This window comes from Balaenoptera physalus (genome assembly GCF_965194825.1).
Source record: "Balaenoptera physalus genome assembly, chromosome: 6".
Lineage (NCBI taxonomy): Eukaryota > Metazoa > Chordata > Mammalia > Artiodactyla > Balaenopteridae > Balaenoptera > Balaenoptera physalus.
This window is the reverse complement of record NC_138885.1, coordinates 87,385,818-87,402,521: the sequence shown is the minus strand read 5'-3', so window position 1 is coordinate 87,402,521 and position 16,704 is coordinate 87,385,818. Positions and strand designations below refer to the sequence as shown.

At 39.2% G+C, this 16,704-nt stretch overlaps 1 protein-coding gene across 8 annotated transcripts in view; it reads left to right on the top strand.

Annotated features, from left to right (window-relative positions):
- The window catches only part of HECW2 (HECT, C2 and WW domain containing E3 ubiquitin protein ligase 2), a 415,090-nt gene that overhangs the window by 246,922 nt on the left and 151,464 nt on the right, over positions 1-16,704 (top strand). For all 8 annotated transcript variants that reach the window (XR_014265176.1, XM_082466948.1, XM_082466947.1 and 5 more), the window contains 2 exons: positions 8,235-8,329; positions 13,448-13,523. Coding sequence is in view for 7 of the 8 variants with exons in the window: in XM_082466948.1 (XP_082323074.1) it covers positions 8,235-8,329; positions 13,448-13,523 (171 nt within the window). In the remaining variant the exon portion in view is untranslated. The remainder of the gene's footprint in view (positions 1-8,234; positions 8,330-13,447; positions 13,524-16,704) is intronic.

The following is a 16,704-nucleotide window of genomic DNA, read 5'->3' as shown; positions in this document are numbered from 1 at the left end:
ACTTATATATAGTATTATATATATAAATGATTTACTAGTTGGTCCAGGTTAACTTCTACATTTACAGAATTTATTTTTCTTTAATGTAGAAAAAAATGAGCTCTTTAAAATTTTTCTGAGCTGTTTAGCTCTGTGTAAGAATTAAATTTTCTATAGGCAAGGGATTTAATATAAGAAAGAGAGAGTGTGTGGATACTGGTACTTAAGAATGGTAGTTATTAAACCATAAAATATAAAGTAAGTTTGATTAAATGGAAATCTGATGTAAGCATGTCTTTTTTGAAACATGTAAAACTTCTATAATATAAAAAGTCATTTTAAAAGATTAACATCTATTATTTTGAATTGCCATGAAAGACACCAGATAATTTCTTTGACCATCCTTACTGGTAGGTCAGCATTTCATAGTTTTCTCGAATCCCACTTCTGTCCTCTAAGGGCTGTCTTTTTTTTCATAGTTCAATTTCTGGCTAGATTTTCTCCTTACATGGAATGTAGTTTTTAAGGGAAAATGCTCATGATATAATAAGCGGGAAGCAGACACATACAGCATAATCCCAGCTAATACAGCATGTAGGAAAAAGTCTGGAAGGAGATTTGCCAAAATGTGAACAAGGGTTGTATCTGGGAGGTGAGATTATGGGTGATTTGTTTTTATTGCCTATTTCTACTTCTCTTTACTTTCCAGCATTGGTCCAGCTGCCATTACTAAGTAATGAGAAAAATAAGTGATAAAAGAATCTGGTGAAAATGGAATGGGAAATAGCTGGGTTTACTTTCAGTGTAATTCCTCCTTTGAAAAGATCCCAGGGCTTAAGAGGATGATCTAGCTGAGAAGTATTGCCAACTGAACTTTAGGGAAAAAGGCAAAGCAACCTTCCTGTTTGTTTTAAAATGCTGAAGACGGCTAGGAATGGTTGCCTGTTGATGGAGTGTGCAGATTCACATTATGGGGCTCATGTGAACACCTGGGAAGAAATCAGTACCACACACTGCTATAATTTGTAACATTATGTATAAAAAACCCATTTACAGAGTATCCCACTTGATATGATTGATTTTCTTTCTCCATGAAGTATGAATTAGAGATTCATAATGTCCTGTCTGATTAGGGTATAGTAAACATCTCTGGCATGACACAATTTTTTCTTTACATCTCAGTCTTAGTATTTAACAGAAATGGGCTTGATATTGAAGCTAGGAATTGGGAATGCTTTTGCTTTTCTCCTCTAATTTAGCATTTCCACCTTAATTCTTCACACACAAAATTGGGGGTATTGTGTAGCATGGTTGTAAAACTGGAAATATTTAGTAATGCATTTTTAAGGACTGAGAAAAGTTGTATAAGTTAAAGTGAAAGACAGTGAATAGGAATTACAGAAAGATTTGGCTTTAGAATAAGTTTATCTTCATTCATCAGAATGGGATCTCCCCCAGCACACATCCCTATCCTTTCAAAATCCATTCATTGTAAAAACCTCAGGTGGTGTTTATATCAGTGCTTAGAAGTGTAGTCTGTGTCTCTTAGATCTCTTAGACATCAATTTTTTTACCCCATGTCTGGCTAGAGCAGACCTAAGGGGACTTCCCAGCATAATGAAGTTTTGCTTGAATCTCTGGAGATGATGGTGTGAAACAAAAAAACCGGGATTGGGGGGATGGGTTAAAAACTTCTATGTTTTCAGCCTCTGATCTTGAAAACTTATGACATTTAAAAATTTTTGCTTTCATCTTCAGAGAGAAAATTTATCTTTAGCTAATCAGAAGTCCAAGCAAAGTAAATTCTCTGAAAATTGACCTGAGTTCATGGGCAAACCTGGATTTGAGCACTATTTAACCTGTTTCTGAAAGTAAAGATGGCTTTGGTTTATCTGAATAAACTCCAGAGGAGGCAGGAGGCCCAGACTTATATTATTATGGGACCTACTGGAATGAATTTGAACGACAAAGACAGGTTTAATTCTGAGTAAATGACCTTCCTAGACATTGGAGAGGAGGATCAGCTTCATCTGCACTTACTTGTCATAGGACTGTCACAGTTCCTCAAATGAGCTTATGCTTGCAGAAAATGAATGGGTCACCTGGGCAATGTGTATTCTTGAGTTTTGAAATGTAAGAGGTTTCAGAAATTGTCTTGGCATGCTAGGATATCTATTTTATTCTACATAGTCTTTCATAGACTATGGTCATTCATTCATTCATTCAGACCTGCTTTTTGTCCTTCCTTCATTTCTTCTACTCATCTGTCCATCTATGTCCCCAACCACCGTGAAGTATTTAGCTAAGTGTCAACTTTGTGCCAGGCAGTATTCGAGAACTCACTGATTCCTGGATCAGTGAATAAGCTTAGAAATAGTCAGCTTCATTGCTGTTTACTGAACTGCTTTGTGATCATTAATGATAATAACAGGACATTGCCATTTGTATGAATTATATAGTGCTTTCACATACCTTACCTGTCTCAGCCCTAGGAAGTGGACAGGATTAGGAAACTGCATAGCAGAGGTGCATGTGGCTTGTGTAAGTGAGAGCCTCATCTCTGATTGGCGCTCAGGTTAGCGTGCTTTCTAATATGCGGTGCCTTGCCCAAACAGAACCTTTGTGGGTGACTTTTTATTGGGTGGGGGGAAAGGGTTGGCCTCAGCCTCTTATTTGTACTGTCAGAGCCCCTGCTCTAACCTCCATTCATAAGCCCCTTCCCACCAACATCAGAAGGGCCTTTTTGCCCCTTAGATGGAGGTTTGGTGCTTTTCATTCTCTGCCAGCATACTTTACGTTTTATTGCCTATTTCTACTTCTCTTTACTTTCCAACATTGGTCCAGCTGCCATTACTAAGTAATGAGAAAAACAAGGTCCAGTTACTTCTCTAATCCTATTAGGTTCTTCCACATTATACTGATATTGTCTGTCTTTGATTTTCAAGATTGTTTTTCTGAGTTTTAGCAGGGGAGGGCCTGGCCCTTTCAGGTTGCATTGGCCCTTGTTAAAGAGAAGACAACCTGCGGTACCGTATAAACAGGTGAGCACGTCCCTAGAAATGTGGGTAAATTTCCTCAAAAGCATGAGAATTAGAATGTGTTTACTCTTTCCCAACTTGTGGCCTCTGAATAAAAGAGCTTATCAGTAGGAATCATAATATTAAGAATATAATAAAGGCATAAAGGCAGTGGTTAAAATCATGTTTTCGAATAAATTCCTATTAGCTTAATTTTTTTTTAGATTATTCTATTTTAATGAAACAGAAATGATTAAAGGAAGAAGAACATTTCCATTCCATCCATCTTTACGGTTCAAAATAGTCAACTTCTAAAACTTGAGGAAAATCCAGATTTTCTAAATAGGAGCAAGCTATTAACTACTACCTAAGTGAATCTTGTAGCTATTTAAGGTGATGGATGGTGTTTCAAAGATCCCAGTCTTTGAAACAAAACGATTTCTTGCAGGGAGTGGCCTGTAGAACCTTTTTCCGAGAGGGCTTGGAATCTTATACCAGTGCCTAGAATTAATGTAGCTGAGTTGAGATTGCTTTTTAAAAATAAATTTTGAACAGATAATAGATGAAAAGAGTATAATGTTAAAAAGACACAAAAATGAAAGTAAATTATCTCCCCAGCTTCATGCCCCAGTCACCAGTTTCCCCTCCCTGAAGGCAATCAGTTTTACCAGTTTCATGTGATCGTTCTAGAAGTATTTTATTCATATACAAACATGGAAATATTTTCTTCCTTTAGGCAGATGGTAGAATGATTGCTTTAAAATGCAATGTCAGAATGACACAATTACAGAAACCCCTTTACTTGGGAACAAGTTTAAGTTCTTTCTACCTTCCCAGTCACCCCCAACAAGTACATAAGTTAAAATTTTAAAAATAAAAGCCTTTCTATGTCTTATCAGCATTTAAATAGAGGCAGCTAAATCTTTTAGTAACTCTATAAACGAAAGTGTCCAGAAGATTATTGAAAGGGGCCAAAATATATTTCTGTGATTCATGACTGGCTTCAGCTGTTCAGAAGGGACCTGAGAGAGAGAAGATGCCACTCGGCAATGCTTTCCTCCTTCCGGGAGCTGGCCCAGACTGTAGGTCCTTCTAGGTTAATGTGGGAGGCCTCACCCTTCTCCTGGTTCACTGCCTCTAAGGCAACATTTTTTTTTATTGAAGTATAATGGATTTACAATGTTGTACCAATCTCAGCTCTACAGCAAAGTGACTCAGTTATACACATATAGACATTCTTTTTTTATATTCTTTTCCATTATGGTTTATCCCAGGATATTGAATAGAGTTCCCTGTGCTATACAGTAGGACCTTGTTGTTTTTCCATTCTAAATGTAATAGTGTGCATCTGCCAACCCCAAACTCCCAGCCCATCCCTCTCCCTTCCCCCCTCCCTCTTGGCAACCACAAGTCTGTTCTCTATGAGTCCGTTTCTGTTTTGTAGATAGGTTCATTTGTGCCATATTTTAGATTCCACATATAAGTGATATCATATGGTATTTGTCTTTCTCTTTCTGACTTCACTTAGTGTGATAAGCTCTAGTTGCATCCATGTTGCTGCAAATGGCATTATTTCGTTCTTTTTTATGGCTGAGTAGTATTCCATTGTATATATGTACCACATCTTCTTTATCCATTCACCTGTCCATGGACATTTAGGTTGTTTCCATGTTTTGGCTATTGTGAACAGTGCTGCTATGAACATAGGGGTACATGTATCTTTTTGAATTGTGGTTTTGTCTGGGTATATTCCCAGTAAGGCAACATGTTTTTATAAGCGGTAGCTTTGGAGAAAATACTCTTCTTTTTTTATAATCCAAAGGAATAGTTATATGTATTCCCCCTCCATAATTTGAGGCCTAATTAGCTGCCACATCAGGCCGTGGAGAAACCGTTGTCAGGCAGAGTGCTCCTTAGTCCGTATCCTTCATCTTTCCTGCCTGTGAGCAGGGCTGGCCCTGTGGCCAGTGGCTCCTCCCTTATCTGATGCTCCATCATCACGCCCACGTTTGCTTTCACCTGTTCTTGTATCTGTTTCTCAGCAATAGCTTTCTGGTCTCCTCTTACAGTTAGAGTTTAAAATCGTAGCTAAAATAGAAGCATGAATACCAACTTCTCTTTTCCGCCCTTTTGAGTAGTCTTCCCAGTTACCTCTTCTCATAACTAAAATGTTCAGGGACATTAATCAAAATTCTGCTCTCTCTTCTCTCTCTTCCTCAGAGGGGATGTTGCTTAGTTACACCATTCTTTAAAATCTTGAGTGACCTTCTAAAACACTAAATGATACGTGAAGATGAAACCTCCCACTCAGCATGAAACATTCCTCTATGTTAGGGGCAGAAGTCTCCACTGGTGTCCTCCTGAACAGTCGAGGTGCAAGCAACTAGTTCTGTCTGGTACTGGGTTTTTCTCTCTGGTGACCAGGACCAGCCTATGCATTTGGTTTTGTAACTGGTGATCTGTGTAAGTCCCCTTGGCTTTACACTGAATCTTAAAGCATTGTGAAGCTGTCAGCTCTGCGGGGTTTTTTTGTTTTGTTTTTTTAAAATTAATTAATTAATTAATTAATTTATTTATTTATTTATTTTTGGCTGTGTTGGGTCTTCGTTTCTGTGCGAGGTCTTTCTCTAGTTGCGGCGAGTGGGGGCCACTCTTCATCGCGGTACGCGGGCTTCTCACTATCGCGGCCTCTCTTGTTGCGGAGCACAGGCTCCAGACACACAGGCTCAGTAGTTGTGGCTCACGGGCCTAGTCGCTCCGCGGCATGTGGGCTCGACCAGGGCTCGAACCCGTGTCCCCTGCATTAGCAGGCAGATTCTCAACCACTGCGCCACCAGGGAAGCCCCAGCTCTGCGGTTTTTGGTGATCATGTCCACAAAATCTGCTGTCCACAATGAGAATGAGTTTATCTTACAGTTTCAGGGATTCTAATTTATCACGGGGGTCGGAGGTTTTTGTTTTAGCAAGAAGTAAAGTAACAGTCAGAACGGGTCAGCTAGCAAAGCTGGTCTGGCTAGCAGCATCTACAGATAAAAATAAGCAGACACTTTTTGGGGTCTGTTTGTTTCCTAGTCTTTTACCTCGCTGACTATTAAAACATTAGAAAAGAGGAGGTGGCATCCTAACTTGAGAGGGAGTTCGGGGAAGATGTCTTGTAAAAATGCACTTCTCTTTATTGAAAAACAAGCTGCTCACTGACTGGCCATTGGCTGGGTCTGTGAGGCACTGCTGCAGGCAGATTCACAGACTGCTGGTTCCCGGCATGTAGAACGTGATACTAATGAGCTCATGCCCGCAGAATTCAGTCCTCCCGCCTGTCACCGAGCTTGTTCTGCTTTGACAGGCCTTGTGCATGTTACTTAGCTTTGTCCTTGCAGAATACATGCTATTGGTCTTGAAGGAAAGCAAGTGGGACAGTGGTTTACTCAGATCTATAGTTATTACATTTCCATAATCACCAAAAACCTGTGTTAGTGCTCACTCAAGTCACTTATGTCGGGCTCCAGGGGATTCATAGTAAAGCTAGAATTGCTGCCAAGGTCGTCTTGCTGGTCCTCAAGCCAGCATGCTCATTCCTGCTTCCCTGTTTTTGCCACTACTCACTCCTAACTCTCTCCAACCCCATTTTTCTCAGCTGAACGTTTGAGTTCTGTTTGTTCCATGAGACCTTTCTGACTCCACTGTGCCCTCACGTGGAATATTTTCCACGATCTCCACGTTTCTACCTGGCACTCTGCCTCTTCAGTGCTTCTCTTCTGGATTTTGTCATCTTAACAGCTGTCCTGTAAAACACCTGCTAGACCAGAAACCTCTCTCTGATTCCCTTGCGCTGTCTAGCATAGTGCTGGGCGTGGTAAAAATCTTTCACTTCATGAGGCCAACTATGTTGTGAATCACTGCATCGTGATTAACGTACGTAATGGAAAGACTCGATATTTTACCCATGGTAGATCTTTTTTTTTGAGATTTAGTATTTTTTCATTGATGGGAAATAATATTATATTTTTATATGTAATATTCCTAAATATTCCTATATAAGTTCCTAAAGTAGGATTTCTCTTTAATCATTGTATCTTTTTCTTAAAGTAAGCAAACCAGTTACTCTGTAGGAGACCATTTGGTGCTGTCAGGAAAGTCAGTGCAAGATTAGTTTCCTTGGGGAATCACATCGAGTGGTCCCACTTTAATAATCCAGGTGACTCAGTTGAGAGGGTAACTCCGCTCCTATAGGCTAGGACTCTCCTGTGCAGCCTGCCCATCAGCGTCATTGCCTATATTAAATGACACCTTGGGAAAAAAGACATCTCACAGTGAAACTTCAGTGACTCAGATGCTCTGTATACAGAGAAATTTCAGTGACTCTGGGTTTTATCTTTGACACTTGTTGGCTTCATGGTAATTGTAGGTACTTTCCAAAAACAAGAATTGACATTTGTATTGCTTTTTATCAAGTTCAAATTATATAGTGTATAGATATATATACATACACACGCACCTATAGTTATATCCAATATATATACATACACCCGTACACACCTGTGGAGATGTAGATATATATTTACTGGTGGTTCCAAAATATGATCCCTACTAGTGGCTACATTTAAGTCACTTGGGAAATTAAAATAATACAGGTCCCCAGACCCTCTCACCACAGAGTCTCCTACAGCATTCTTTTATACTCTGTTAGTCTGCTCTTTTTTTATTCCCATTGACAGCTGCAGTCTGTCTATATTGTAGAGGATAGGAGTGAAGGCTTTGGAATGGGGCAAAGCCCCATTTGATGGGGGTTGAGTCCTGACTCTGTCGTTTCTTGCTTGTTTGACCTTCGGCAAACCTCGATACTTCAGCTGTTCTGTGGGGACAAGAATTTCTGCCTCCCGAGGTAGCTATGAGGGGTCAGTAACAATGGGGGCAGAGACGCAGCCCTGTGGTCCATCAGCAGCTCCTCAGTGAGTGGTAGCTAGTCTTATTCTTATCTCTACACTACTTATATTTTGGCGTGTTGTTTTTGTGCACTGTTTTTCTAATATATTTGGGGTGTTCTTAGAAATTTTCAGAGAAGCCTATAAAATCAAACAGGGATTGGTATAATCTGTTGCCTCTGACTGGAAAAGAAGGGATCGCTCAAAGAGTCCTGAGTGGGATTTTCTGAGAGGTGGCGAGGTGGATTTCCTCAGGTGATGCCTAAGGGACTTGTTTCAGTGTTTAAATTACTGTTTTTCTCCAATCAATTTACAGCGGAGATAAAAATCTGTTTCAAATACTACCACGGCATTAGTGGAGCCCTGCGAGCTACGACCCCCTGCATCACGGTGAAGAACCCCGCTGTGATGGTGAGTGCCCCTCAGGCTGCTTCCTTGAGCCTCAGTCCCGGAGGCCTTGGTTTCTATTTTTGCCCGTGCAGCTCTGGCAGGGTTATGGGAAACAATGCAAAGGAAACACATAGCAGTGTGGGCGCCGTTTTGGGAAAGGAAATAACTTTACAGGATGGCTTAACTAAATCCATAATGTAAACCAGTGGGAAAATATGGCTTGAGTTATAATAATTCTGTATATAGTCAACTCTCCAGGGAACCTATTCCTGAAGGAAATTGGTGAGTGGCCATCCATCATGGAAGGTTCTTTTTAAACTTTGTCAGGGTGGCCAGTTGGTAGGAAATGGTGGCGTTTTGCCTCTTATGTGAATTTAATTTACATGAACTCAGTGAGTAAAAGAGAGAGAAAAAAACAATTTAAGTAGTGGGTGATTCTCCCTGCCAGTCAGTTTAACAGACTTTTACCCCAAAGAGAGTGTGAGATGGGGATTACGAATGTGCCGTTCCTGCAGGACAGAGTGTGGGATCCCTCTTGATGCTGAATTGAACTATAGTGCTTAAAGGCACCACACCTAAGTTTGGTATCACGTGGCCACTCAAGAGAAGCCAACCTTTTCACCAGGTCCTCAATTAAAGAAAGAGATGTCTAACTTAGCTTCGGAGGAAACTGATTGTGCTAGACTTTTGAAGGAAAGTATGTCCATTTCCAACATGGTACTTTCTTAAGAATTACTTTTCACAATTTCATGATTTTTCACTTCACCAACTAACTTTAGAATCTAACAGCTTCACAGGATGCACTCCATTGTACATGGCTGGTTGAACTCAGATGATTCTTGGAGTCCAAGAAATATAAATCATTGCAGTGTGTATAAGTCATTAATAACAATCAGGTCGTGAAAGTATAGAAGAAAATTATTGACTCTCGTAATATAGAATCTTCATAATATTGTGTGTGTGTGTACACATTTATAGATGCATGCATTTTTGGAAATAAGCAAGTGAACAGGTTGACTCCCTGAAATTCAGAATGTAATCTCTGCAGGTGGCATTTTGAAATTGTCTGGCCCACCAATACAATATCAAGCAGTCTTTTCCTTTCATTTATTCATTCAAACAAATATTCACTGGGTGCCTACTAAGTAGTGCCAGACATTATACCCACCACTGGGAATGAAATGATAAGCAAAAACACAGCCCTTGCTCTCACTGGTCTGGTGGGGGAGAGAGACATCAATTAAACTGAATTGTATTTATTTGAGTGATAATTACTATGAGGGGCAGTGAAATGGGGCTATGAGAGCATATACTAGCAGGATTCATCCTGCTCAGGAAGGTCTTGGAAAGCTTCCCTGAAGAAGGCGTGTTTTCAGGACAATCTGAAGGATGAGTAGAAGTTACTTAGGTGAAGAGGAGGAGGGAAGAGCATTTTAGGTAAAGGGAACAGTATGTGCAAAATTTTCAATATCTAAGTACTCTGTTCCCATTTGAATTATATTTGAGTTCCTATTATAGTGAACAAAGTATAGAATATTTTTTAAAAACCCACATTTACTGTATAAGACTTTGAAGGTTCACAAGGAGAATAACAATTGTTGACTACAAAGCCTGCCATGTCACAGTAAGCCCTGGAACACACTATAATTAATATTCTAAAAAGAAAAATTATAAAACTAGAAAAGTGGGGCTGTTTATAATAAAACGTTTGAAAAATTAACTATGTGTGAAATTAGATAATAGCTTCCAAACATGACTTTCTGGAGTCAGATTTTCTTGGATTTGAGCAGTTTCCATGATCAGATATCACTGACGGCCGGGAGCTTACAGCCTGGTGAGCATTGATCTTGTTCCATTGATTTTGCATTGAGATTATCCTGTCAAAGCCTGTGGATAGTTGGAGATAATTAATTTGCTTCAGACAGGTATTAGAGCACCTTAAAAGCTTCATAGATACAGCACTGGCAATCATAATAGAATATTTTGGTTCAAAGGCTGACTAATGGAATTGGTGGTCAGTAGATTTCTGACGAAGCTTGAGACAGTTGGGTCTATATCTGCTATTGAGAGGCTGTGACAATGGGCATTTCAGTGTGGGCTGTGCACTGTGTTTCTATGACAGCATGATGTTCACCTAGGAACATGACCTGTGTGTAGATATGGTACTGACTGACAACATCGATATTCACAAAGCTCATTTAGTAGAATCATTCCATGATGCAAAGAATAGCTGGGCAGTAGCAACCACATTTTAATGCTTGATGACACTGGGTTGGTTGGCTCTCACCAAGTGCATATGGTTTATTATATTGTGCTGTACCCCTCTGACTCATCATCCCTAGGTTAAATAGAGCAGACAGCACCCAACTGGCCAGATAGCATCGCTGTCTCTGCCTCATCCTGCTTTCACCACACACACACCCCTGGACTATAAAGTGGCAAACAGAGAGGTAGTACAGACTGCATCTGGGACAAACACTCAGCAACAGCTGCCCTTCCTGTGCCAGGCATCTCACAAACCGTGGCCTCCCCTCAAATGGACCACACTGCCCGGAGATATGCCCCCTCCGAAAACATGATGTCTCTTCATGCCAAGTGAGAACAGTGAGACTTTGCTAAGATTCATAGTCTGTCATCATTCAAAGCCTACTTATAATGTTCTAAGAAATTATAGAAACGAAAGAAAATGCCCTCGAATTCTCCTTTTAAAAATGTAATTCACTGTCTGGCAAAAGGCTAATATGAAACAATTCTCACATAATTCACAGATAAACAGTGTCCTTTACAACAGCGTGGTAAAATGCTCATGTGAACTAATATTCAGAGAATTCAGCTTTATCATTCATGACCATAAAGCCAGGAAAGACCAACCTGACCACCAGATATAGGAACATCAGTGATAATAAACACATCTGTACTCAGTGTTTAGAGAGAGGTTTTTAAATAAACTCCCTTCATAGATTTAAGCCAGGAAAGCTCAGAAGTAATACTGTCAACCCGTATTGAAACAATACGTGGTAGTGAGTGATGGTCGCCTTTATCTGTCTCTGAAGCGAAGGATTTCCTGTTCCAAGTGACACATATCACTGTGTACTCTGATGAATGGCAATGACGTCAAAGTATGCATGACAGAGAAGACATAACTTTTTTTTATTCTTGATTCATTGCAAAAGGATATGTGAGAAAGGAGACTATATGATTAGGATGGCTGCTCTTTCCTTCCCTGTGGAGTTTCTCAGTTACTTCTTGCAGGACAATTTGCATCTGGATAGAACAAAGTAGAGATGCCTGGATGGTACCCTAGGCATATTGCAAATGATATGTGAAACAATCAGGAAGCAGTTAAATGTCACACAAAATAGTTTTGACTAAGGTACAAGAAGTAGAGAAGGAAATGGAAAATTTTTTTTCACGTTTTATTTATTTTATTTTATTTATTTATTTTTGGCTGCGTTGGGTCTTCGTTGCTGCTCACAGGCTTTCTTCTAGTTACAGTGAGCCGGGGCTACTCTTTGTTGTGGTATGCGGGCTTCTCATTGCGGTGGCTCCTCTTGTTGTGGAGCATGGGCTCTAGGCGCACAGGCTTCAGTAGTTGTGGCACGTGGGCTCAGCAGTTGTGGCACACGGGCTCTAGAGTGCAGGCTCAGTAGTTGTGGCACGTGGGCTCAGCAGTTGTGGCACACGGGCTCTAGAGTGCAGGCTCAGTAGTTGTGGCACACAGACTTAGTTGCTCCGCAGCAGGTGGTATCTTCCCAGACCAGGGCTCGAACCCGTGTCCCCTGCATTGGCAGGTGGATTCTTAACCGCTGTGCCACCAGGGAAGCCCGGTAATGGGCATTTGTATTTCAAAATTTGAATGGAATTTATTTTGAAGCTCCTCAACTTGACTTGGATTAGTGAAAGTTTTATCTCTTGGTGGTGTATGATTTTTAAGGGAGGTGGGGAGTGCCACAAAGATAAGATGGAAGGGTGTAATATAAACTTTGGAATTAAAATGTGGTTTCTATTTCTTGACTATTCAAAATACATTCTGCCTTCAAATCTGTCTCTTACAGTGTTCTGGACTTCTTTTTTAGAGGACCACAAAACCCTTTTTTCCTAGTGTACCATAAATTGAGCACTAATTGTACATAAATTGAGAGACTTAATCTGCTATGGTCTGTAAATGACTCGTTTCAAGTAAGATATAATTTACTCAGACGCTTTTAGAAAAAGCTTTACAATACAATAATCAGTACAATAGGATTGCAAATTCTTATTATTGCTAATTATAATAGCATGTGCCATGTACCAGTAGCACAATAAAATAGGAATCTACAAGGGCAGTGGGACATCCACATGGTCACTCAGAAATATTTAGCAAGAGAGGATAATTCTACATATATATGGATGAATCTGATGTAAATCACCTGTTTAGTTTATTCTAGGTTTTCCTAGTAAATCTGAAGGAATTTGATGTTTGATTTTTAAATTAAGGGAATGTTTTAATACCATAATAGCAATATAAGTATGCTTACTACATGTCAACTATATTCTTTTTAAAAAATATTTATTTATTTTATTTTTGGCTGCGTTGGGCCTTCATTGCTGTGTGCGGGCAGTCTCTAGTTGCGGCGAGTGGGGGCTACTCTTCGTTGCGGTGCGCGGGCTTCTCATTGTGGTGGCTTCTCTTGTTGTGGAGCATGGGCTGTAGGCACGCGGGCTTCAGTAGTTGTGGCTCGCAGGCTTAGTTGTGGCGCATGGGCTTAGTTGCTTCGCGGCATGTGGGATCTTCCCGGACCAGGGCTCAAACCCATGTACCCTGCATTGGCAGGCGGATTCTTAACCAGTGTGCCACCAGGGAAGCCCCAATATTCTTACCAAAGAAATAAAAGGACATAAAGTAGGTTGATTCATATCCCAGGGAACTTGGAAGCTCATATTGGTTACATTTTGGGTAAAGATTAAATTTAGGTATGACCCTTTCTCTAGTCTCTGAGAATCTGCATTTATGTCTCACTTCCAAGATTTGTAGCATATGAAAAGGCATATACAATACATTGATACAAAAATCATATTTGCAAATATATGTGTTTCCCTAAGAAATTTGAGAGGTACCATATTCCTGTGAAACTTCACATATGTGTTTTTTCTCTGCAGATGGGGGCAGAAGGCATGGAAGGGGGTGCTTCAGGAAGTCAGCATTCTCGAAAACTCGTTAGCTTTACGTTGTCTGGTAAGGATGTCTTTAAACATGATGTCCAGGTGAAAAGTGTGTAATTTCAAAGGCATGAATAGTCACTTCTGTCTACACTCTCATATATGATATGTGAGCAAGTTTTTTTTTTTTTTTGGTAATACTTCTGGAAATTCAAGTATATCTCTTACCATGAAAAATTAGATTATTAATATAAACTCAGAAAGCTTCTAGCAAGTTGTCTTGTGATGAAAAGACCATAACTGTGTATACTTACTTAAAAAAAACTGTAATGTAACATGTGCTAAACCCACTGTAGAGCTTAGATTACTGAAAACAATTTGTGCTTGCCTCATCTAGAGAAAGGAAAAATTTGGAGACTAGTGAAAAAAAGCCAAGGGATACTCCTATTTCTGTGAAGGAATACATATAAAGAATTGAAAAGTGGATGAGACAATTTTTTGTTGTTTATTTTCTGGTTAGTAAAATATTCTGATTTTTTGTATATTTATCATACAACTGAAGCACTGCTTTTCAGGTTGTGAGTTGGAACTCATTGGTGATTTATAAGATTAATTTAGTTGAAACTAGCAATTAAAAAAAGAATAGAAAAAAGTCAGAGTTAAACCACCAAAGGGAAATGTTTTTCATAGAACACCAGTTTATACAAACTGAAAATTTCACACACAAAAATATACACACCTATGTATGTGTATAATGGGTTTCAAGATAAATGTATTTCATACATAGATCACTGTCAAAAAAAGTTTCAAAGCCACTGATTTAAAAAAATTAATCGGCAGTCATAAAGTCAAGAATACTCTAAGAAAATCAGTATTTGAAATGGACTTTTAAAACAGACGACCATACTAAATACATGTAAAATCAAGTCTAACAGATGTCTATCACTGTAAGATGTTTTGTTTTCATTTTTCCATTGTTGTAGTGCTTCTGAAATTTAAATCAGATTCACTTTTTCTTGGCTGCAAAAAAATGTTACGAATGAAAATAGAAAATTAAAATAGAAATTTTCAAGAGTGAGAGTTAGAAGGCTGATCTTGAAAACACAAGTCCATGATGCATGAATATCACATATAATGGAAGTGTGCACATTAGTTCATTGCTGGCCCACAGCCTATCTGTGTCTGTTCTAGCATGTTCCTTCTCCTCCCCTTCCCCCGCCGTACAGGTTACTTACCATGAAAACCATTTTGCTTTGGTTCTCTGGCAAATCTCAGAGGCTGTAAACTGGTTCAAATTTGGCCAATAAATATATTTTGGTTGGAACCCTCAGGGTTTTAAAAATATCTAGATTTTTAGAAAAGCACTTACTACCACTGCCTGTGATACTACTCCCCACCCCCCTTATCTGTCTCTCTTCTGAAAACACTTCAGTTGGCTACTTGTGCTTTAGACCTTCACAGTTCTGGGGTGGTTGTAGGAAGAGAAATCATTTACAGATTTATTCGTTTATAGATATGGAACAATTGGCCAACCTCCATGGCTCAGAAAACTTAGTTTGACCATACCACGGTCTTCTTAGTTTAGAAGCATTGCCCTAAGCTTTCAAATGATCAATATCACTCTAAATATGACACACACATATTGATTTTGACTCCAGAGGGGCTGTTAATTAACCCACCATGGGAGAATGACCACGTAGAAGTTGAAAATCCCAGGACATTTTCCTAAAACGTAGGAAATAAGCTTTGGGGCACAGCCAAATGCTTTTTTTTTATATACAGCTTTTTCCAACATCCACCTCAATACATATGGAGGCTCGCTACCTAAAATCTGTTTTATTTCTTACCATGTGATCAGCTATTTGCAGATGATGTATAGAAATGGCTAAAAATTATAGAAGATGAAAGCAATTTTATAACGGTAATTCTAAAAAATTCATCTGGTTGTAGCATATTGACAGTGGATGGTAATATTTATGGAGTGCATTTAAGCACTGTAGAATGTCTGTCTGCAAATGTTCTGCTCTTGATTATCTATGGATAAGTAGGGACACAAATAATTGAACTCTACAGCTAAAACAAAAAACTGTTTTTTGATGACTATCTTAAACCTTTTCTCCAAGTAAGAAGGATATGTAACCTGTCATAACTTTGTGACTTTGCGTCCTTCTTTAGTCTATTAGGTGATATGGATATTTATGAGCAATAAAATATATAAAAGATAGAAGAGAGAGGCAAGAGATGGATAAAGTGAACTGAATAATCAGAGTACAAATAATTGGTAGTATATTGTGTTTATTTGTACGATGTCCCTTGTGGAAAAGGGTTAATAGTGACATCTTTCATCGCTGTGGCTTAATCTTCTGGTGGATGCTTTTTCTTCAAAGGAATGTTTTGCATGAATAATTTAGCTCTGTCAGACGTCATGGCAGCCATTTCTGTACATGTTACTCCTTGTTTACTGCAAAGAAATCCCTTCTTGAGAAGTAGATTTAATATCTAAAGAATGTCATTCTCTTGTCTGAGTCTGAGGCGAGCACAATCAAGAAAGGTAAGAAAATAAATACGTAAATTGCATTTTCTCTCAAAGCTATTTTATGCTAAATAAAGCCAAGTGAAAACATGCAGCATTATTAAATTGACAATAAAATGCAAATGCTGTATTAATAATGACTCCATAGTTTAGGAAGTGCCAGGGATGGGAACTATGAAGCTAATGATATTACAGCAGCTTCTCTGAAGTACTTGTCTAGTTCTTTACTCATCTTTCCCTTCTGCCACTGGCTTTTAGATCAAAGATCTTACTATATTTGATGCAGTGTTCTTAACATAAGGTCCTCTTGTTTGAATTTTTAAATCTTTTCTGACATATTAGACTGTCTCCCGCTACTGCCAGTTATGAGTCATTAGACAGTCCTGGTCTGTTTTCATCACATGTTATCTAGGCCACAAGTTCTTGCTGGTCATTGGTGAACCTCCTCCAGGGAGTATGGTTCTATGGGCAACCCCAGGCCAATTCTGTCCTTCTAAGAAAGACTTTGTGTTTCAGGAATGGGCTTGAGTAGGATGACCCTGGTGACCTCCTAAAATGTGGGGTTACTCTATAGGGTCTCTTCCCCAGCTGATTTGGGTAATCCAAAGGTCTTTGAGGATTCAGAGGCCGTCCACAGAATTTTTTTCTGAACCAGTGGTCAGGACTTCCCTACACTGATTATAACTGCATAAAGTTACCTAGAAGCTGTCTATTCTCCCGGAAG